Source organism: Schistocerca americana, chromosome 2 (assembly GCF_021461395.2).
Source record: "Schistocerca americana isolate TAMUIC-IGC-003095 chromosome 2, iqSchAmer2.1, whole genome shotgun sequence".
Lineage (NCBI taxonomy): Eukaryota > Metazoa > Arthropoda > Insecta > Orthoptera > Acrididae > Schistocerca > Schistocerca americana.
Window position 1 is genome coordinate 603,456,209 of NC_060120.1, and position 24,920 is coordinate 603,481,128.

General features: G+C 41.5%; 1 protein-coding gene across 2 annotated transcripts in view; it reads right to left on the reverse strand.

Annotated features, from left to right (window-relative positions):
- LOC124595152 overlaps positions 1 to 24,920 on the reverse strand; it is a 110,878-nt gene that overhangs the window by 58,607 nt on the left and 27,351 nt on the right. Inside the window, exon 2 of one of the 2 annotated variants that reach the window (XM_047133756.1) lies at positions 20,398 to 20,535. In XM_047133756.1, coding sequence (XP_046989712.1) covers positions 20,398 to 20,535 — 138 coding nt within the window. Of the gene's footprint in view, positions 1 to 20,397; positions 20,536 to 21,248; positions 21,367 to 24,920 lie in introns of those variants that run through there. The other variant, XR_006978181.1, reaches the window with a different exon arrangement.

A 24,920-nucleotide genomic window follows, 5' to 3' on the forward strand; every position in this document is an offset into this window, starting at 1 on the left:
AGTTTGATGAACTTGGAAAAAGCTTCTAGCACTACTAAAATGTAGACGAAGTTTCCTGATGACTTGGGCAAAGGTCCGTACAAGTCCACGCACAGTAATTCAAAGGCGTCGTTAGGCCTTATACTTTACATAGGACCACGACTCGTACAGTTGGTAACCTTCACCTTCTGACATAAATCGCAAGTTTTCACTCTGTCAGTAACGCGTTTTAACATGTTGTTAAAATGCGCTACTTCACTCAGCTTTTTCGTACATTTCTTTGGTCCACAGTGACCATACGCCAAATGGTAGTAGTCTATTATTTCCGTGACGTATTTGGTGGGCCAGCATACCCGCCAAATATTACTATCTTCACCCTTACGTATGTACAAGATATGATCGTATATCTTGTAATACTTCCTTAATTTCTTTCCTTCTGGACTCCTTTCGTTATATCGGGTTTTCACCATATTTAAACAACCGTCCTCGTTCTGATGACGGCGTAGATTCTTACAGATGTTCATTAGTAATTTACGTCCCTCAACTTCTTTAAAATAGTATAATTTGACCACTCTATCTGACTCATCTTTCAATAGATCTTGATTAGACTCGGGCAACCGCGACAGCGCATCCGCTACGCAATTGTCGGTCCCTTTTACGTAACAGATGTCATAGTTAAATTGCTGTAAATACAGCGACCACCTAGTCAGTTTTTCGTGAAGTAGTTTACAATCCTTCAGATAAGTGAGCGCCTTATGGTCCGTATGAATAATCACCTTACGGTCCCATAGGTAACCCTTGAACTTCTTGAATCCCCACACGATAGCGAGACACTCTTTCTCAGAAATCGTGTAGTTTCGCTCACTTTTTGATAAAGTTCGACTCGCGAACGCTATCGTCCGGTGTTCCTTATCCTCTCCTTTACCATTTCTTGGAACAGTTCTACCCCCACCCCGTAATTCAACGAATCCGTTCCCAGATGGAAGGGTAGCGATAAATCAGGATGAAATAGTATGTTAGATCTTAACAACTCGTCTTTTAATCTATCGAAAGCGGCCTGACACCCGTCAGTCCACACAAACGGACATTTTTGCGTAAGAGATTATTCAAATTTTCATAATTAAACACTTGTCCTTTTACAAATTTACGGTAAAATCCTGTGAGCCCTAGAAAACTTTTTAACTGTTTCCTAGACTTGTGTGGAGGACAATTCCTTATTGCCTCTAGTTTCTCTGGGTCCTTCGTAATACCAGCAGTGGTAATTACATTCCCTAAAAATTTCAGTTCCTGCTTCACAAATTCGCATTTCTTTAGCTTTAGAGTCATTCTGCCACGGCGCAATGCTCTAAAAACTTCATCTCACAGGTCACAATGGTCATGCCAAGTGGCATTGGCCAACAATAGGTCGTCAACATATACAGTTAACCTTGAACTCAAAGCCGGGCCTAGCACTTTATCTCGGGCCCTAATGAGTACGGACACAGATATATTAAGTATAAACGGCAGTACACTATACTGATAACACCTGCCTGCAAACAAGAAGGCGGTGTATGGCCTAGATTATTCTTCGAGTTCTATTTGCCAGTAACTAGCCGTCAGATCGAGGCTAGTCATGAACTTAACGTCATGAAAACGTTGCAAAATCTCCTCCATACTCTCTGGTCTGTCTGTTTCGCGTTGAACGACCCTATTCAACGTGCGTGCGTCAATCACAATACGCACACTACCATCCCGTTTTGCTACAATGACCAAACCGTTATTGTATGGACTCGTACTTCTTTCAATCACTCCCCATTCGATCATCTTATCTATCTCCCGTTGCACTGCTTCCTTTTTGGACAGCGGTATAGCATACGGTCTCACGAAGAATGGTTCGTGCGGAATTACATGCAACTTGCATTTATATCCTTCCACAAGTCCCGGTTTTTCTGAAAACACACTCTTATTCCTCATTATCACTTCATACAGGCCTCGTCTTTTTTCGTGTGTTACGTTTGACACACCGTCTACAATACTTTCCAGTTCACTTTCTACACTATTGTCAATACCGAGATTCCTCACATTACAGTAGTTCAAATTCATACCTAAGTCAATGGCATCCGGCCACTTAACAATGTGTATAGGCTGGTATTGCCTATGCACACCGTCTCCTGCCTCATCAAAACTAACTATTATTGCTTTTTCTTGTGACACACATGTCAAAGTTTCGCTTTCGCAATTAATCACCACACGGTACTTTAGTAGCCAATCTAACCCGATAATTACTTCCGTAGTTAAGTCTGGCACGACGACAAAACTCTTGTTCAAATCGTGCCCCACAAATCTCGAAGTTGACAAAAATCTGTTTTGTGACCGGTTTACTGGCCTTCCCAGTAGCACCGATAATTTTCACTCCTGTTACTGGCATAACTACGATGCCGGGTCTGTCTTTCAGTAACTCAAAATATTTTCGCAGATACAGCACTCAATTCTGCACCGGTGTCAATCAACACGTTTAATTGTAGGTCGTGCATATTAACAGACACTACTATCTGTCTACACTTGTCCTCGACTGTTTATTTTCCCACAGTAAATCCTCGTCTATATCCAGCTCATTCCAGAAAAAACCATTCGGCTTTGATCCTAAATCCGGCTTATCTGGCGGCCTTTTCAGCCTCTGTTCACATACAGTTTTAATTTCAACACGTTTGTCCTGAGGCTTAGTCTGTAGCTTCGCCTCCAATACCGAAATCTTTTCCTGTAACTCGTCAACTAGTGAGTGTTGCTTTGCTATCAATTCATTGTCACCTTCGTTGATTCCTCTTTGGTCAGATTGATCTCATCTGCCAATCTACCTGGAGAAATGTGCCCAGTAGTATCTGCAATTACTTCCTGATCTGCGCAACCCACACTGCTATCGTCTGACCGTATAATGTCAGCTCTAACCTCATACACGCTGTAATCTATGTGCTTTCCTACCAATCGTGTCCGGCTATCACTAAAATTTTCGTAATCTTTCTCCTTAATACTCTCGCAATGTTTAAACTGGAGGTTTGCGTCGGATGGGTCGGCTACTTCTACCACTATAACTTTCGGTAAAGTCTGCCGGTTAGGGCCAGAACTTTCCGTTACTACTTCAACATCCAACTCCTGCGGGACGAAACACGACGAACCTTGCTCGTGCTCCCCATTAACATCAACTATTTCTAGTAAAGTCTGCCGGTTAGGGCCAGAACTTTCTATCACTTCACAAATACTATCTTCCTGTGGGACGAGACGCGACAAATCCAGCCCGCGCTCCCTATAAACACTTCTCCCGTACAGGCCCCTATAATCTCTTAGTTCGTCGTATAAGCGACCGAACTGCCTTAACCAGACCTCATCTCTCTCTGCATCCCCTCGCTCAATGACGGACGTGTTATCCGACATCTGATCTTCTCTCAACAATTGCGAATCATTCTTAAACTCAATCTCCATTTCCGCTGTGGGTGTTACAGCTGCCACTTTATAATCGTTTTCCGGAACACTACTTAAATTGTTCTCACTGACAGTGAATGTATTTTCTACTGTCGTGTCTACAGCTGATCTACTACTTGTGGGCGCACTCGTTTCTCTAAACACTGGCACACTCTGCCACCGTTGAATATTCCATACGGAATTTTCGTAACGACGACACCTGGGTTTTCTCCTGTTATTGGGCCTCCAAAATTTCTCCACGCCCGGTCGGCCCCTCACCGGCGCGGCTAATGGTTTCCCTGTCTCGTCCCAGCAGATACGGTTCCCGGATGCTGCTGAGGCGGCTTATCACACCCTCTGGCGTTATTACTATTCTGCGAAGCCCATATCACGCTAGTATGATACTGGTTTCCGTCATTCCTGTTATTATTTGCATTGTACCGATTGTCATTACGGCCCGAACCACTATTGTTATTGCTGCCAAGATTGCGGTATGCATTATTCCCGCAGTTATCGTTGTTGTGGTTGCTGTGGTACCCGTTGTTGTTACCACGGCCTCTACCACTGTCGCGATTATTGCGCCAATAGTCCTCGTCCTCAACTCTTTCCAGGAAATCATTGATTGTCCTGTAATTGCTTCCTACGTAGCGTTTTGTATCATATGGAAGCTTCTTGTAGAGTTCCCAGACTATTTCGGATTCCGTGCGGCGATCACGCAAATATTCCAACTTGCGGATCCAGCCCTCACAAAACTCCTTCATCGAGCCGCGCGAATTCGCATCGAAAGGCCTCGATACGACAAATTCGCGCCAGACACTTTGCTGTTTTTGCTCTGACCAGTATTCAGCCAGAAACAAATTCTTAAACTCGTCAAAAGTCAGGTTCGTAATGCTGAGGTTTAAGCCCCAACGCTTGGCATCATCAGCCAACACATTAATAACCGCATTAATTTTTCTCTCATTAGTCCATGATCTGGGTAAAACTCTTTCACAATTTTTAATGAAATCCGTTGGGTGTATACCGCCTTTTTTCAAGAGGTCAAACCGCTCCTCTTTCGTCAACAATTCCGAACTATGTGTACAGATTGGCACATAGCTCTGTTTTTCGTCAAGTTTCTTTTCTAATTCCGACACTCTCGTAATTACTTGGCAAGTGGTTGTCGCAAGCGTTTCTACTTCCCCTTTTTTCTCTTCGCAGGTATTAGCCTGCTTCGTCACTTTGGTATCTACTTCGGATACTAAAGCCTCTAAAGTTTCCATCTTCTTTTGATCCTCTTTTTTCACTAATTGAATTTGTTCCGTCACCTTATTCTCGATGATCGGAGCAACTGCTTTTCCTACACTTTTCTCGATTCTGCTAATTTCGGAATAAAAACGAGTATTTATGCTCGCAATTTCCGTCTGAACGCCTATCATTTCCTGTTTAAGATTACCGATTTCGGTATTAGTCACAACAATATCTTCTTTGCTTTTATCAACTTTTGTGTTAACAACTCCAACATTGTTGTTAACAACATTAATAGTTTTGTTCTGATTGTCTAGCTTCCGTTCAATTTTTTCAGACTGAGCTTCTTGCTTGCCAGCCTGAGCTTCTTGCTTGCAGGCCTGAGCTTCTTGCTTGGCAGACAGAGCTTTAATTTCTGCCGATTGACTCTTGATTTCATTAATCAAAACGTTCAATAAATCAGTTAAATTCCCGGAAGCTACCGGTTTTACTTCCGTAGCGGCTTCCTCTTTAATTGTCCCCCCGTATTCGTCATCAAGGGATTCAGATTTGATTTTCGCTTCCGATTCCGAAACATTTTCTAAAGTTTGGAATTCCATTTCAGCTCTTTGTTGCGTTTCGGCGGTCGCGTCTTTCATGCTAGCCGCCTGCCCCTGAACAATGGGTACCGCGGTGCGCGTTTCCCACTTTTCGACCGATTGTTCCGTATCCAAGTCTATCAAATTTTGGCAATTGTTGCCTTCACTCATTTTAATAATTTTCAATATAAATGCCAAATCTCAAATCTAATTAGGATTCCTCACACTAATATTCTCGCTGAGTATCGACCATTTCGTAACCAGTACTTTGTTACGAGATTTGCACAATGCAAACCTCAAATCTGAAGATTGTCCTGTCACCAGGTCGCCACGTGTAACCTCCCCCTCACTTATCGACCTTAATGACAGTGAAAAATTAAACCGTGTGTACCTAATGGAAATTTGGGAAAAGCAATCGTCACCGAAGTTAATCTGTCGGTAAAGAGGGAGGAAAGGGTTACATCTAAATGAAAGGAAAAATGCTAATGAAACTGGTGGAAATTAATTTTGAAAAGGGGTAAAGTTAATAAAGAAAGTTAACAATTAACAAGCAGTAATTAGATATTTGAGATTTGGGGGAAATTACGGTCGCCAGTCCTAAGGACAATTACTATAGTAACTGAAAAAGAAAGGTTATTACACATATAATTAGCACTAGAAGCGTGGCAACTGAAGGTTGACACGTGTAGTGTGAAAACTGAAAGTTTGTCAGAAGTAATAAATTTCGCTACACTCTGACTTAAATTAGCAAAAGAATTAATAAAAACGGAAAATCGAAAGTTAATTTAGTGACTGAAGTTAATAGTGAGCTTTCTTTCTGAAGCACATCGAAATTCAGTAAGATACGGTTAGTCTTGGACTACCTCAACAATCATTTCAAAAGCTACTTGAATCTACGCAATTTAGAAATAAGAGATTTAACTTTGAACTTGAATTAAATGATTGTGAACAATTAACAATAGTAAAATTTAGTACGTACCAAGCTGAGCTGCAGTCACAGGTAAGCTAAAATACGGTAACAAAACTCGCACTCTTAATTTGTGCTTGTGTAATCTAAATATAGTAGCCAGCTATGAATACCTTAACTGAACTTTGAAATTAAAGCAGTGGAATTGAATGATGCTGGCGTTTGAATTTCAACGACACTCGGGTTCATTCCGGAAAAGGAAGGGACCCTGCTTGTACTGAAATTGGGACAATGAGCAACAAACGTTCTTGCTAAGTTGCTGTAATTTTGTGATGCAACAATTTTAAAAGTTTGAAAAGCTGAGGTCTGCCATACAGTTCTAAAACTTAACGTGCCTCCAGTCTTCCTTGTTGGTTGATTGAAGGTTTGAAGCCGTCGATCGAGGAGGTGGCGACAGTCACTCATTGTCGGCCGTCGCTGTTGCAGAAGCTGGATGTTGGCGCGCCTTCTTCTCGACACGGTCACCAGACGAAACGGGCTCTTGATGTGCGCCAGCTAATGCTTCCCGTCCGCGACACCATGTCAGAAACTATCATCGCAAGTCGAGCGCAATTACATACTGCCGAACCCCGAAAGCGCGGCAACTCGCGGGAGCTTCACACAACACACCTGCTCCACTGCACCACCCCAGACAGACTCTCCTCTCCTCTGCCCGCGCTCCACTCGGCAGAGTTAACACTAGTCAAGATCCTAAACACTTTGGTTCTCCACACGACCTATCGATGTAATGGTTCGATAGCATAGTTTCCCTAGGCCAGACCCAGCGTATAAATACAAATAATATTCACAAAACAAACCAACATAAATGCATAAATATATATATAAACAGTAAAACAATTACAATATATAAAGAGACAAATGTAATATCTTGAGGTAACAAAACAAGGAAAAAAATTATAGTACAGTAGATGGAAATAGGAGGATATGCATTTCCGGCGTTACAAGTGGTGTGAAATGATTTGTTGTAATGTTTAACAACTTGTGGCATCATAGTGGTCGCACACTCACCTTTTCCCTCTGCAACGGCATACAATGTATCCAGCGTGCCTAAAGTGAAAAATGCCAACAAAGAAAACAAGTCTTCTCCGTCCTCTAAATGTCTATTTTTCTATGGGGGTGCTGTACTTGACGTAAGAGTTGGTTATACCTTTATCGGTAGGCTAATCTGTAATCGTTTGAGAGTTGACTGAATCCCTTCATCGTGACGGGTTCAACTATATTGGTACCAAAGATCGATAGACCTCTTCATCAACATTTTCCATTGCCGCCTGACGTTTGAGGTCGGAATTCATGGCTGCTAAGGCTTGCGCAACCGGTCCGACATATCTTGCTACCATTCACTGTCGCATTTTTTCTCTAATATTTAGCATGTAAGGAAAAAAAGCTCATAGTGGTCTTCCACAGTTGGCGCAGCAACCACACTCTGGACTTGGTCACACTTCGTTCAATTATCATATTTTGTATTTCCTCAATTCGCTGTAACTACTTAACTCTTCTGCTGCTGGAACATCCCTTAGCAGAAGAGCTCGGTAGATGCGTCCCACAATTCTTTTCCTCACGCTGTAACTTTCCGACAGAGACTTTACTAATGAGTGTAACTTTTCATCTGTGCTACCATTCCAAACGAGAGATTTTACTTTTGCAGATAAGTGAATCCTTTACACTTTAACATGATTGTATGCATGGTATAATTTGATGCAACCTAATGTGTGTATGTAACAGCTGCTTGTACGGCAAATGAAGCTTCTATGTTTAACTTACCTTTGTGCGTTGCTACCTATATAACCTGACAGAAAAAAATGCATCCGATCTATTACATGTGATAATTTTATTACTGTATAAACTTTATACATTATCTCAATATTTAGTTTTCTAATACAAAATACTTATACGATCACTGAACTAAATAATATCATAATTTATTTCCAACCAATTATTGTTTTACTGAATGGAATATGAATAGGTAATCACTGTTTCTTAAGAGCCTCAGAGAATATTTATATTAGCTTACGTGTTCGACAACGGATAAGCAGGTGATTGCAACGGAACTGCATTTCGCTGGAACATGCTTCTTTAAGGGGAGGAGGTACCTTGTGTCTCTGGCATGATACATTGACCGTTTTCAATGTCCCTCTTCAGAGGAAGTATTGACAGAAGAAGACTGAAAATTTTTTCACATACATTTACATCATTTGCTAACAATATGCCAGTTTTTTAAAGCTAGTATATAAGAATTGTAATTTCGAAAGATGTTTGAATAGTGACCCGTTTTTAAAACAAAAAATGTCACAGGATTCTGTATAATATAGCTAGACACTAAAAATGTCACTTCATGCGCTTGACCAAAGAAAACTGTTAGAATTTCAGTGCTCCCTGATAAATGGTTTCAGACAAAAGCAGATTACGCTGAAAAAACCAAAGTTGCGAGAAACTGAGTTCCTACTATGCATCTATCATTTAAATTCAAAGCTTCTTTTAATGGATACCTCGGATTACTGTGTCACTGATTTCCTAGCAACATGCCGTAAATAACTATATTTCGGAATTTTGTAGGGGAGCTCGCAAAGTTCGTATTAGCGAATCAGATTTTCCTTTGTGTGAACTACTTTCAAATAGTATGACTGCCATACGCAAACCTAATTTTATTGTCATTGTATTCACCTTTTTTTCCCCGGATACTTTAGACTTTTCCTTGACAATTTTGGAGGTTACTCTCGGCATTTTCCCCAGAAAAAAAACTCTTGTTGCGTCAGTACTATAAGAAACAAGTAATTGCAAGACAACGAACATTATAGCTAACGGCTGAAAGTGCAAATCAACAAGTAAAAATATTTGTAGACTTACGAATACAAACAAGAGAAGTCACACCCTGCAAGCGTGTCTGACTCTACAAGGTGCCATTTAAACTGCCACTTGGAACCTTTCAGTAACGATTTCGTCCAAAGCACTTTTATATTCACACAAAGGATAATTCAGACCATCATATTTACTAATAAAAGTAATTTAATATCTTCATTTTAAAATACTTTCTTCCCTTAGTATGTACGAAACCGCAGCGACTGCATTCTGAAAACATGCCTCATGGCCAACAACACACATATACTTTAGCCAACACAAGACAGCAAAGTTTTGACCACATGGACTGACTACTTAACAACAGTAGAAACTTGGATCAAGATAGCCTCCTTTACACATACTCAGGAAGAGTGTTTACTGTGGCAGATAGCACAAACAAAACTGACACTTCTCAAATTTAACAAGCTTTCATCACGCCGCCCCCCCCCCCCCCTCCCCCCGTCCATATCAAATAAGAATACGGCAAGGAATATTTAAGAAATTCTTTCAAAATTATGATATTAAGAGTACATATATATGAATATGTGAGAAAAGAACCAAAATCACAAAACGGAATAAAAAATCATTGTTTACTGGAACAGTAAACATACGAAAAGTAATTAATGAATGATATTAATGTAATGTGGACAGCTAAATATCTATAAAGTTATTAGTAACTGAAAAGGTAACTAAAAATGTTACGTTTATGAGCAGTTTAACAGACCAACGGTAAATAATCTACAGAAAATTGTTTAGTGCATACATTCTCATAAGTACAAAATAATTACATTCTATGAAGAACAATGATAACAAATAGGACATTTTGAGCAAAGAAACAAGCTGAATGACTTACAACTATTACCAACATGCTGTCAGTAAAATAATAAAGGTCTTTCAAAAATATGTAAATTGTCTTATTAAATGAAGGAGAGAATATCTAGTACAACGTAATGCACTGGTAGATGTAAATGTTAAATTGGCGACAAATGTGACATACAGCACACTTTCTTTATGGAGGACACACTATTGGTTGAATCATATATCTGGATGGTACATACTTGTGGGTTAAGGGCAGACTCAGGGAGCACAGTGAAGTAATGAGCTTCTGCACTGTCAAGCTGAAAACTCCTATGAATTAAGCGTTGGTGAAACGCCCGCTAAATCACGCAGGCCTAACAGATAATTAGGATTGTGGAAAGGGCCAAGTGAGTTGCAGTCGGATTCATTTCACAATTGTAATTTATTATCATTTAGTTCACAAATACACCTTTGAACGAATTAAACTCGCTTCGCGGCTGAAGGCCTCTAAACAGATGCTTTAGAATAAGTTCAATTTTAAAAGGACATGGCGCACAGCTAAATTTACGAATAAGATAAATCGTATACATATATGAGATCAGCATGCGGAGCGGCTGAAGGCCGCCGGATTAAATCTTCAAAATTCCAAATATACTATGATGATTAACGAAGACAGAGGGCAACAATGTTTTAAGATTGTAATTGGGCTGATATCCCCACAAGGTGCACAGAAAGAGAAACGCAATAAGATGGCTGAAGGCCGCAAGGTTAATTCTGAAAATTAAGAAAATATGTATTGCAACAATCGGTAAAACAATACATTAAGTTAAAAAAATTCCTTTTGCAACACCAGCGGCGGAAGGCCCACAACTTGTAAAATCTTTCATAGGAAATTACAATAACCTTCCAAGAGCAGAAGCCGATAATGTTTGGACCTTAAGGAAACTCTGAGAACATTTTTCCAGGGCTGAAGGCCCATAACTAACTTTACCAAATTAGAAATATAAAATACAGCTAAATTACAACTACATTAACACTGTCAAAAGGATAATTAAGAGAACTTCATTCAGGAGTCTCCAGTGGATCGGTCTGCCCTCGTTCACTTAGGCGAGACAGGTGGCGAGTCCAACTACACTTCATTCGTGCGAACCCAACCAAGGGACAGTCACGGACCAACCGACCAACCGCTTGCTTGCCACGACGGAGTACACGAGAATTCAAATGCCTCCCGTAATATCGTTTTCTGCTAATGTAGCCAAGTGTAGCTTTTGAAAACAGACTGTAATATCCATTGTAACTTTTCAGCTGTTCCTACTTTCCGGAAGAGAATTTTTGTTTTGTACCTCAGTGAAGCCTTTAGACTTCAGCTTGACTGTGTACTCGACGTACTTTTATGCACCTTAGTGGCTGCACATGGAGGAGGAGGAGGAGGAGATTAGTGTTTAACGTCCCGTCAACAACGAGGCCATTAGAGACGGAGCGCAAGCTCGGGTGAGGGAAGGATGAAGAAGGAAATCGGACGTGCCCTTTCAAAGGAACCAGCCCGGCATTTGCCTGAAGTGATTTAGGGAAATCACGGAAAACGTAAATCAGGATGGCCAGAGACGGGATTGAACCGTCGTCCTCCCGAATGCGAGTCCAGTGTGCTAACCACTGCGCCACCTCGCTCGGTGGCTGCACATAACCATTACTTGTACTGCATATGAAGCTTCTATGATTAACCTAGCTACGTGCATTATTACCTACATTACATGCAGTACTTATGAACACAATACATCTTCATATTACATACGATACCTATTTTACTGTATAAAATTTATACGTAATACAAATATTTAGATTGCCAATGCAAAATACTTACGCAGCCACAGCACTTATTCCAATTATTTTTTCATTGAATGTAATCTAAATAGACAATCAGTGGGCACTTAGTGCATGAAATAATATTTAATTCTGTCCCTAATAATCACTTGGCTTACCTGTGCAGCAATGGATAAAGAGGCTGATGCAATTCTATTGTAGTTCACTGAAAAACGGTTCTTTAATATGTACCATGGTGCAACAACTGCACTCCGAAAACAGGCCTCCATACCAGCTACACACATCTACTTCAGTCAGCGCTCGACACCACAATCTTGACCACGTGGACTGGCTGCTTGACAACAACAGAAACTTTACAATCCGGAGTGTCTGTTTTTATACACACATCAAAAAATGTTTTGCACCACCACTTCGGTTCCGAGAGTTCCGGAACCTGTACAGAAAATTGGAATATAGATCAACATATAAATCATTTCCGCCCTTTTTATTCCTCATGAAAACCACACATTGCATGTTGTACGACCATACAGCGAGATATTCAGAGGTGGTGGTCCAGATTGCTGTACACACCGGTACCTCTAATACCCAGTATCACGTCCTCTTGCCGTGATTCATGCCTGTATTCTTCGTGGCATACTGTCCACAAGTTCATCAAGGCACCAATGGTCCAGGTTGTCCTACTCCTCAACAGCGATTCGGTGTAGTTTCCTCAGAGTGGCTGGTGGGTCACGTCGTCCATAAACAGCCCTGTTCAGTCTATCCCAGGTATGTTCGACAGGATTCACCTTCCGAGGACATGCTAGCCCCTCTAGTCGAGCGATGTCGTTATCCTGAAGGAAGTAATTCACAAGATGTGCACGATGGGTGCGCAAATTGTTTTCCATGAAGACGAATGCCTCGCCAATATGCTGCTGATATGCTTACACTATCGGTCGGAGGATGTCATTCATTTATCGTACAGCCGTTACGGCGCCTATCATGACCACCAGCGGCTTACGTCGGCCCCACATAATGCCACCCCAAAACAGCAGGGAACCTTCACTTTGCTGCAATCGCTGGACAGTGTATCTAAGGCGTTCAGCCTAACCGGGTTGCCTCCAAACACGTCTCCGACGATTGTCTGTTGAAGGCAATGCGACACTCATCGGTGAAGAGAGCGTGATATCAATCCTGAGCGGTCCATTCGGCATGTTGTTGGGCCCATCTGTACCGCGCTGCATGGTGTCGTGAATGCAAAGATTGACTTCGCCATGGACGTCGGGCGTCAAGTTGCGCATCATGCAGCCTATTGCGCACAGTTTGAGTCGTAACACGACGTCCTGTGGCTGCACGAAAAGCGTTATTCAACATGGTGGTGTTGCTGTCAGGGTTCCTCCGAGCCATCCACTCCAATAGTAGCCCTTCGACGGTCTGAGCGAGGCATGGCATCGACAGTTCCCGTCTGTCTGTATTTCCTCCATGTCCGAACAACATCGCTTTGGTTCACTCCGAGACGCCTGAACAGTTATTTTCCATGGCGCTGACATCAGAAGAGAGCAAAATTAACCGCATTTTGATATCATCACATAACCGTAACATATGACGTATCTCCCCCTAGTATAATCTCTGACAGAACCACTATACGTCCACAGCGGAAGATGACGCCATTTCCATGGTAACCCTCGATTATCGACGTAAACGCTGGGGCAACGACAATCTTTGGTGCTGGTTTTCAAGTTCTGAGTCTAGAGGGCAGCATACTCTAAGCCTTATTTCATACCAATGTACCATTGTAATAGTATAATTTATATTCACAGACGAATAATGATCAATAATTGACATTACGATGTATTCCAACTGTAACTGTTCCTTCGCAGTTATATATTAAGTTATCTAATCATGAACGTGTTTTCTGATCGGCCACTTATGATGTCGTACTCACAAGGGAACCTCCCCATCGCACCCCCCTCAGATTTAGTTATAAGTTAGCACAGTGGATAGGCCTTGAAAAACTGAACACAGATCAATCGAGAAAACAGGAAGAAGTTGTGTGGAACTATGAAAAAAATAAGCAAAATATTCAAACTGAGTAGTCCATGCGAAAGATAAGCAACAACAAGAATGTTGTGGGTTCAGTAGCGCCGTGGTCCCGTGGTTAGCGTGAGCAGCTGTGGAACGAAAGGTCCTTGGTTCAAGTCTTCCCCCGAGTGAAAAGTTTTATTTTTTATTTTGGGACAATTATCAAAGTTCAGGTACTCATACATAATCAACTTCGCTCTCCAAAATTCCAGGACATGTTCAGATTTGCTTGGACATATGCAGGATTTGAAAACGTTAAAAACATATGATTTGACAGAGCACAGGGAAAACTGTGCGACTGTGAAACTGTTGTATTTATTTTTTGCAGTTTATATGACAAACTCTTATGTTTTCTGTGGTGTCACCGCCAGACACCACACTTGCTAGGTGGTAGCCTTTAAATCGGCCGCGGTCCGGTAGTATACGTCGGACCCGCGTGTCGCCAGTGTCAGTGATTGCAGACCGAGCGCCGCCACACGGCAGGTCTAGAGCCACTTCCTAGCACTCGCCCCAGTTGGACAGCTGACTTTGCTAGAGATGGTTCACTGACAAATTACGCTCTCATTTGCCGAGACGATAGTTAGCATAGCCTTCAGCTACGTCATTTGCTACGACCTAGCAAGGCGCCATTATCATTTGCTATTTATCTTGTGATGCATGTACCGTCAGACCGATGTTCACCAATTATGGATTAAAGTTAAGTATTCCAACAGCTAAGACCCTTTTTGCTAAAGCCTAACTTCCTTAAATGTTCCAGATCTCACGCCAGCCTGCGTGAGGTTAACGCGTGCCTTTCGGCTACCAATCATAGTGGCTTGGCTGTCTTGCCAAGTCACAACATTTTCATCACTTTTTTGGGAGTGATTATGACATCCACAAGGAAACCTAAATCGGGCAAGGCAGAAGAATCTCTTCACCCATTCGCCAAGTGTACAAGTTAGGTGGGTCGACAACATATTCCTGTCATGTGACGCACATGCCGTCACCAGTGTCGTATAGAATATACCAGAGGTGTTTTCCTGTGGAGGAATCGGTTGACCTATGACCTTGCGATCAAATGTTTTCGGTTACCATTGAAGAGGCACGTCCTTTCGTCTACTAATCGCGCAGTTTTGCGGTGCGGTCGCAAAACACGGACACTAAACTTATTACAGTGAACAGAGACTTCAATGAACGAACGGACAGATCATAACTTTGCGAAAATAAAGAAAGTAAAAATTCTCACTCGAGGGAAGACATGAACCAAGGACCTTTCGTTCCGCAGCTGCTCACGCTAACCACGGAACCACGGCCCTACTGAGACCATAGTATCCTTGATGTTGCCTATCTTGCACATGGACTACTCAGTTTGTATATTTTGTTTATTTTTTTCATAGTTCCACACAACTTTTTTCTGTTTTCTCGATTGATCTGTGTTTAGTTTCTCAAGGCCTATCCACTGTGCCAACTTGTAACTAAATCTGAGGGGAGGTTCCCTTGTCAGAACGGTGGGTGTGACAAGCCCTATTAATACCCGTTCCCACCATGCACAGTCAGCAGTTACACAAGCGTCGAGAGTCGACGAACTCCTCTGGCAGTGTCCATACACCGCTCTGGGTATAATATATTACTATTTATCTTATTTTTATATATTTTTTCGTGTGCTTATTATATTCGCTATACTATTTTGTCAATATATCTTTACAGAGTCTGAAGATGACTCTTTCATAGAGTCGAAACAGGTCACTCACTCCAATAAAAAAAATATTTTAACAAGATTGCGATCAAGACTGTTTTAAATTTTAATTTTAACTACTGTCGCAAATGTCACAAAGAAAACTGCCACTTCTCATAATGTAACAAACTTTCAGAGATGGAGATTTTGTCAGCTTCTGTGATACGATGTTGCTTAGGGCTGAACAATTCAGTATATACACTCCTGGAAATTGAAATAAGAACACCGTGAATTCATTGTCCCAGGAAGGGGAAACTTTATTGACACATTCCTGGGGTCAGATACATCACATGATCACACTGACAGAACCACAGGCACATAGACACAGGCAACAGAGCATGCACAATGTCGGCACTAGTACAGTGTATATCCACCTTTCGCAGCAATGCAGGCTGCTATTCTCCCATGGAGACGATCGTAGAGATGCTGGATGTAGTCCTGTGGAACGGCTTGCCATGCCATTTCCACCTGGCGCCTCAGTTGGACCAGCGTTCGTGCTGGACGTGCAGACCGCGTGAGACGACGCTTCATCCAGTCCCAAACATGCTCAATGGGGGACAGATCCGGAGATCTTGCTGGCCAGGGTAGTTGACTTACACCTTCTAGAGCACGTTGGGTGGCACGGGATACATGCGGACGTGCATTGTCCTGTTGGAACAGCAAGTTCCCTTGCCGGTCTAGGAATGGTAGAACGATGGGTTCGATGACGGTTTGGATGTACCGTGCACTATTCAGTGTCCCCTCGACGATCACCAGTGGTGTACGGCCAGTGTAGGAGATCGCTCCCCACACCATGATGCCGGGTGTTGGCCCTGTGTGCCTCGGTCGTATGCAGTCCTGATTGTGGCGCTCACCTGCACGGCGCCAAACACGCATACGACCATCATTGGCACCAAGGCAGAAGCGACTCTCATCGCTGAAGACGATACGTCTCCATTCGTCCCTCCATTCACGCCTGTCGCGACACCACTGGAGGCGGGCTGCACGATGTTGGGGCGTGAGCGGAAGACGGCCTAACGGTGTGCGGGACCGTAGCCCAGCTTCATGGAGACGGTTGCGAATGGTCCTCGCCGATACCCCAGGAGCAACAGTGTCCCTAATTTGCTGGGAAGTGGCGATTCGGTCCCCACGGCACTGCGTAGGATCCTACGGTCTTGGCGTGCATCCGTGCGTCGCTGCGGTCCGGTCCCAGGTCGACGGGCACGTGCACCTTCCGCCGACCACTGGCGACAACATCGATGTACTGTGGAGACCTCACGCCCCACGTGTTGAGCAATTCGGCGGTACGTCCACCCGGCCTCCCGCATGCCCACTATACGCCCTCGCTCAAAGTCCGTCAACTGCACATACGGTTCACGTCCACGCTGTCGCGGCATGCTACCAGTGTTAAAGACTGCGATGGAGCTCCGTATGCCACGGCAAACTGGCTGACACTGACGGCGGCGGTGCACAAATGCTGCGCAGCTAGCGCCATTCGACGGCCAACACCGCGGTTCCTGGTGTGTCCGCTGTGCCGTGCGTGTGATCATTGCTTGTACAGCCCTCTCGCAGTGTCCGGAGCAAGTATGGTGGGTCTGACACACCGCTGTCAATGTGTTCTTTTTTCCATTTCCAGGAGTGTATGACTGTGTGGTTTCCTATGACATTGCGCCACGTTTTTCAGTCGTTTTTTTTCTCTAAGCAGACTTTCAGCCGATTGTCGCCAAACATTTTCTACAGCTCAGCCTGAAATTTGTCCCAACTATTGAGATTAGTCCCTCTCGAATCATTGTTTGGCTATGCCGTCTAAGTAATAGTGGGCATTTGCCAAACACATCTTGTCATCCCATATGTTGTATGTGTCTACCAGTGTCTCCGGAACACATTGACGGTAGTTAGATCTGCAGCTGTCTTACTGCTCTTTTGGCATCTATCTCTTTACTCAATATACAGGGTGGAGGAAAAATTGTGTCACGAAATTTCAACCCTGGAACCAAATTTTACTAATGTTGTTTAGGTGGACAACGCAGCATTTTTAAACTATGGAAATTTGGCACCACGTGCACCTATTGGCCGTGGGATTGCCCTGCTGCCGTTTTTGGTTTGCTGGGCAGAAGTGTGGTTGTCGGTTCACACATACAAACGTCCCTCGCCCCGTCACGGCCCCAACGTGATACGTACACGTGTCGAATAGGTCCTGCTGTTTGTCTCCACCTCACGTCAGAGAAATTCACACGTAAGCTTCGCTTCGGACCACACACACGTCACCTGCGATTTAATTATGCAGTAAGCATGTCGGCACAGTATTTGAAGAACATCGAGACATGGTTTTTGTTTATGGACTAGCCAACGGTAACGCGCATGGAGTTCGACGGTTGCATGAGGAACTAGAAAAATAGGTAAACCAAGTTTAATGCTAACTGATAATGCTTCATATTTCGTTGGGCAAAAGTGGAAACAATTTATGACCTCATAGTGCAAAAAAAATGTATTAGTAAGGTTTTTTCACCAGGAAGCAACTCCTGCAGGAAGAGTCTTTAAAGAATGTAACCAGTTTATTAGGACATACACCCCTAAGAAACACACCCGATGGGTAGAACACGTAACTCCTTTCATTGAAGTTGTCAACAGCCTTCCACGTTCTTCAACAGGTTTCACACCTAACGAATTAATGTTCCGGACAAAACAAACGAATGAGTGGGAGTTGCCAATTTCAGAAGTATCCATTGCAGATATGACACTAGAAGACAAAATCAAACAAGCTATGATTATACTCGAAAACAGGGCCCAGTATAGAAAGAAAATTTGTAACAAGAAACTGAAACGTCTTATACAAGTTTTTGAAGGACTACGAGTCCTCTTACGGACGCACCCTAAGTCAACCAAAATGGGCAAGCTGAATAAGAAGTGGCAATTAATCTATTCAGGACCATATATAATTTCTAAAATACCTTACCCTGGAACGTACAGATTAGTCTATGAGAAAACAGGGAGAGACACGAGTATCCACCGTCACAAAGATAAAGCTTTTATAGAATGATAAATCAAGGTAGCACTTTTCTTCCTATCACAAGATAATTGTACATAACTCTAAGCGTAATTTTTTTCTGGAGTGTATTTTAGGATAAAGTAATGTGTACAGGTGTAAGTAATTATTTTGGTTTGTACACATAAACATAAAATCAACAGGAATGAGAAATAATACATCGCTTCACGCGAAGCGAAAGTATAAACAGAATTAGCTTGTGGCTCAGCTGTGCGGGCTCAACCAGACGCAATGTCGTCAGTAATAGGACAGGAGGCATTGACCAGTGAACACGCGCAACGGACTGGCAGAAGGCGCAACCAAATAGGAATCCGTTATGCACAAGTACCTAACTTAAATACAGAGGAAACGGAAATACTAAGCAATTACATCTACTGTCTAAGAACTAAGGAACCTATTGATATATGTACACAGAGATTTAATTAAATACAAAGCTATATGCAACATATTTACAATGAAAAGGAAGCATTACGAAGAAATGTACGAAACGTGTAAGCTAAGAAGAAACGATGAAATATCGCAAGGAAATGTCAAAAAATTCTCTTCGCGGGGTAAATGATGATAAAGGGTAAAGAATAAACGAATGTCTATGAATTTAAACAAATTATTGAAATATATGCTGACGTATGTAATGACCAAATGTATCAGTGGCCACCGAGCTACGTATTGCAATTCGTTTTAAGTATTTTTTATTTCAGCGACCAGTGCATCTTCACTGCGCAGAAAAAGAGAATTACGGGCGTCGAGAGTAGCAGGTACCAAATGAAGAAAAGGGCCGCACATCGAGTAAACAATTTAGTTGTAAGGATATTTATACAAAAGTCATAAGACAAGTGAAAAATGAAAATATGCATCGTCGCAGTATAGCTCCGTGATATTTACCCGTACCTATTCGCTGAAAAGTACACATAAAAATTTAAGCATGTGATTAAAAAAAATGAAATTTCCATGAATTGGAGAAAGATAAGTCTATAGTAGTCGAAACTCCTTCATAATTAACACTAAGCTATACGTAAATTGGAGTAAACAGCACTATCGAATGAAGAAACAACATGATAGTACATGAATGATTAGTCTGTATACATGGTTTCCATGAAATCACAGTTCCTTGGCAACTAGTCCATGATTGTACGAGTAGCATTCCATAATCAATCCTTGAACTAGTAGATGAGTATTTCCTTTTTTCCCTCCCAAACAAAGGAGGTGCTGCCAAGCGTAGGTAGGCCTGCAGTGTGTAATGTTTACCCTATTTTGAATGTTTTTTTTCCCTCCTCTACCTAATGAAGTAATGGACTCCCATAAGTGATAAAAGCATGTCTAGAGAATGAAATATAAATGTATCATGTGCATGTATTGTACCACAATAATGTGTTATGTAATTAATTTGCTGCGCGGAGTAGCCGCACGATTAGAGATGCCATGTCACGAATTTCGCGGCCCCTTTCGCCGGAGCTTCGAGTCATCTCTCGGACATGGGTTTTTGTGTGTTGTTCTTAGCGTAAGTTAGTGTAAGTTAGTTACAAGTAGTGTGTAAGTCTAGAGACTGATAACCTCAGCAGTCTGGCCCCTCAGGAATTCACACACATTTGAACATTTGAATTAATTTATATTGTCATGTGGACGAGGATAATTTGAAACTAACAAACAAACTGTAGTAACCGAAACCAGTTAATGAAAAATTTAAGACATTTTAAAACTCAAGAAATTTACGTTCGTAGTGCAAGCGATGGATGGAATGTCAGCCATAGGTATAAGCTATTATGTTATACATTGTTGTAACTCAATACTTGTAAGAATTTTCATTGAAAACCAAACTCTATGTAAAGGAGTGATCTTTAAAGACAAGCAGTTTATACAGTGTTTTGGACGGCAATATGAATCTTTCAACAAAGTGGACAGTATTTTGTCTCACATCGTCTTATACATTAATAAGTGAACTCTAGTTGTTCGAGCCTGTACTTACCCCGTCGACGGATGCTGTTGGCCAGGGTTCTCTCCGCTGAAAATGCGAGTACGACGGGTGACAATGATGCCTGGGCCGTAAGAATTGAGATCATCTGCCACAGCGTCGGATTTTGAACAACAAGCACATACACTGCTTCTAGAATGGAGACAAACGCCATGGCAATTCATTAATATGTAATAATCAGGTGAAAGTGTGACACCAATGCGAAATTAACATTAAGAAACGAGTGCACGCACGTACGATGGTGGCAACTAGCATGTTGACCGTTAGAAGCTCATGCGTAGCCGGCCAACATACTAGTGTGCAGGCGCAAAACCCGGCAACGAAGCCGAAGCACACTGAACATTATTGTCAGAGCGCTAAATTCAAATATGTAGTGAAGTACTATATTATGTATACAGTCTTTTTATTTGTTGTAGAATTCTAACATACATAAAATAAGCTGACTTAAATAAAAGAGAAGCCGACAAATAAAAGGGATCGATCCCTGCCGGCAAATGTAAATATAAGTTACGCACATACAAAAGCACTGTACGTCTCCATTCCATGTCAACGTACAGTGTGGGGGCAATTGTGTAGGTATATGGTGAAAGACCCCCGGATATTGTAAAGTTAAAATTTATTAAAAAATGAAACAGCGATAACGACAGAATCAAAGACCGACTATAAGAGTCGGCAAAGACATTAGTTATGAATGCGCAGTAAAGCGTAGAAAAATGAATATAAAACACCATTCACTTTTTCTTTACATGGTTTTGTTTCACTCTCTCGTATTCAGAAGTTTTGTTAAGCTGTACTGCTCAGAGTATAATGGACTTCGAGTGTTGTGTTTCGGAATAAGAGAGGACTTCATAACCGTATTAACTATTTTTATTAAAATGAAATGGAACCAATTTAAGAAGAATTCTTTCATATTTTATATCATCTTGAGAGACACTGGTGTTCCCTGGAGTCGGCTGCCTGCATCTACAATTGAAGGAAAAGAAGTTAACGGTCATATTTTCGTGAAATTAATAGAAGGAGAAGCTTTCAGAAGATGAGAAATACAGTTAAAATATATACTGTGATGGACACAAAAAAATAACGACGCAAGGTAAAGTGAATGAAAAATAGTACAATTTCGTACATACAGAACATTTCATAATAATGCAGTTGTAGTAATATTCTCTTTTCACTGCAAGCGAAATGACAAGTACCAATCAATTTCCCTTCATTACTTCCTTTAATCATTTTTTTTGTTATAACACACCTCTTAGGACAGGGAGAGTGTCGGCAACAACTAAAATTTTCCATCCACAACGAGCTGGATTCAGAGAGAAAGTCAGGTTTGTCCAGGTGACACTCAACGTTCATAACTGTCAATAGGATACAACGAGTAACAAGCCACCACATCCTTACTTAGCGCTGGCTTGAATGCTAAGGCAAATAGTTGATAAATTAATATATGTATGAATCTGAATGAAGGCTCTGTTACCAGCTGATGTAAACGAAACCAAGAGTAGATTCAAAATGACATTATAAATTTATCTCTGTTACTTTTCTTTTCATCGAGTGTGTTTCATGTCCAATCATTACATGACAGGAAAATATCTAGCAATAGATGGTCCTCTCATAACAAATACCTTAATAGAATATTTACATATTTATTCAAGAGTATATGAAACGTTCATGACGACTACAGATATATGTTCAACTATCGATATGATTACAATTTTAGAAGAACACTTGGATATCCTAAAGATGTAGTCATTGATAAGTTCAGAAAGAGAAATGTGTGAAAATATAGTACGGTTGCACACAATGATGCATAAAACAAGTTAGGTAACATTGACACAAACACAATAAAATATATAATATTACTTGAAAATACAGCTCTTCGGTTGCACAGGTAAAAAATTTTCAACTTTACTTAGGTTTCAACTGCTCTAAGGCAGCCTTCATCAGAAGTAAAAAAATTTTTACATTACATAGAGTAAATAGTTATGAAATGATTTAGAGCAACAGTGCTCACATTAAAGATAAAAATATATTTGTACATTATAAAATTTTCCTAGGAATGCACAACTTGATTAAGACGCGCCGCTAAGGGTCTTAATCACGTTGTGCATTCCTAGGAAAATTTTATAATGTACAAATACATTTTTATCTTTAACGTGAGCACAGTTGCTCTAAACCACTTCATAACTATTTACTCTATGTAACGTAAAAAATTGTTTTGCCTTTGATGAAGGCTGCCTTAGAGCAGTTGAAACCTAGGTAAAGTTGAAAATTTTTTACCTGTGCAACCAATGAGCTGTATTTTCAAGTAATATTATATATTTCGTCTACGGTTGCTGCATTATCGGCCATGTTCAAAATTGTAACAATAAAATATGTAATTCCAGATATCCGCTTATGACTAATCGTATTTTTGTATACATGAAAAGCATTAATTTCATGCCAAATGTAATTCTAATCTTGTCACACAATTAAGACTACTTCAACTTATTAAAGTAGTTGAATCCTTAAAAATGAACGTGTGTATAATTTGGTAATTCAAAATTAATTGTCAGGACATACGAAAGATACGAATTGTACATAACTGATATGTTTACCGTATAGAGTAGGATACATGATAAAACAATAGAACATAGAAAATATTAGATACAGGCTCCCAGGTAGATGCTATTTTTCTTGACTTCCGGAAGGCGTTCGATACAGTTCCGTACTGTCGCCTGATAAACAAAGTAAGAGCCTACGGAATATCAGACCAGCTGTGTGGCTGGATTGAATAGTTTTTAGCAAACAGAACACAGCATGTTGTTATCAATTGAGAGACGTCTACAGACGTTAAAGTAACCTCTGGCGTGCCACAGGGGAGTGTTATGGGACCATTGCTTTTCACAATATATATAAATGACTTAGTAGATAGTGTCGGAAGTTCCATGCGGCTTTTCGCGGATGATGCTGTAGTATACAGAGAAGTTGCAGCATTAGAAAATTGTAGCGAAATGCAGGAAGATCTGCAGCGGATAGGCACTTGGTGCAGGGAGTGGCAACTGACCCTTAACATAGACAAATGTAATGTATTGCGAATACATAGAAAGAAGGATCCTTTATTGTATGATTATATGATAGCGGAACAAACACTGGTAGCAGTTACTTCTGTAAAATATCTGGGAGTATGCGTGCGGAACGATTTGAAGTGGAATGATCATATAAAATTAATTGTTGGTAAGGCGGGTACCAGGTTGAGATTCATTGGGAGAGTGCTTAGAAAATGTAGTCCATCAACAAAGGAGGTGGCTTACAAAACACTCGTTCGACCTATACTTGAGTATTGCTCATCAGTGTGGGATCCGTACCAGATCGGTCTGACGGAGGAGATAGAGAAGATCCAAAGAAGAGCGGCGCGTTTCGTCACAGGGTTATTTGGTAACCGTGATAGCGTTACGGAGATGTTTAATAAACTCAAGTGGCAGACTCTGCAAGAGAGGCGCTCTGCATCGCGGTGTAGCTTGCTCGCCAGGTTTCGAGAGGGTGCGTTTCTGGATGAGGTATCGAATATATTGCTTCCCCCTACTTATACCTCCCGAGGAGATCACGAATGTAAAATTAGAGAGATTAGAGCGCGCACGGAGGCTTTCATACAGTCGTTCTTCCCGCGAACCATACGCGACTGGAACAGGAAAGGGAGGTAATGACAGTGGCACGTAAAGTGCCCTCCGCCACACACCGTTGGGTGGCTTGCGGAGTATCAATGTAGATGTAGATGTAGACATAATGGTCCATAGAAATAACACGGGATGAACGTGATGTGAGACTGGCATTACTAAGTGTTTCCACACGAGCCCTGTGGGGTTTACTTTGACACAGTAGTACAGTGTAGGTTCTCATTGACGTACAATGTACAGTGGAAGGGCCATGTATCAGTTCGTCATATCTCTCTGTAGTTTTTGCTCACAGTGTAGGTGTTGTGCAGCTGTAGCGGTGGGTAGATGTTAAATCACCCTCCCGTTATCCAAGGAGTGGTTAGGAGAGGGGTGTCAATGACGTTAGGTGACACCTCACCTGCCCAGTGAAGTGACTCGCCTTTACCATAGCATCAGTTGCATGCCAACATGTGTGTGTGTGGTCAGGAACCAACTGTCTGTAGTACTTCCCACAGATCAATGATCTGTTAATGCCGCTGATCGTTTGTTGTCAACTCGACTGTATCATGACGGTGTGTTGCTTACACACTCCTATGAGAAGAAGAGTTACAAATTGTGGTGTAGCTTGGACATTCGATCATCGCTATCCAGAGGTCGCATTTGAAAATGTGTATGCTGATCAATACTGAACAAGGCAGTAGATAGCATCAGGATATTCTCACAAGGCGAACATATATTTGGTACTGGATAATGGTTATTTAGTAAGTACTGTGTTGAGGTACAGACTGACTAATGAATAAACTAATTCTTAATGGGGAAAAGGTGAGTAGACTCTTGATGCCATGGATTCACAAAGTTAAAAAATTCATTTCCTATGATGTTGTAGAG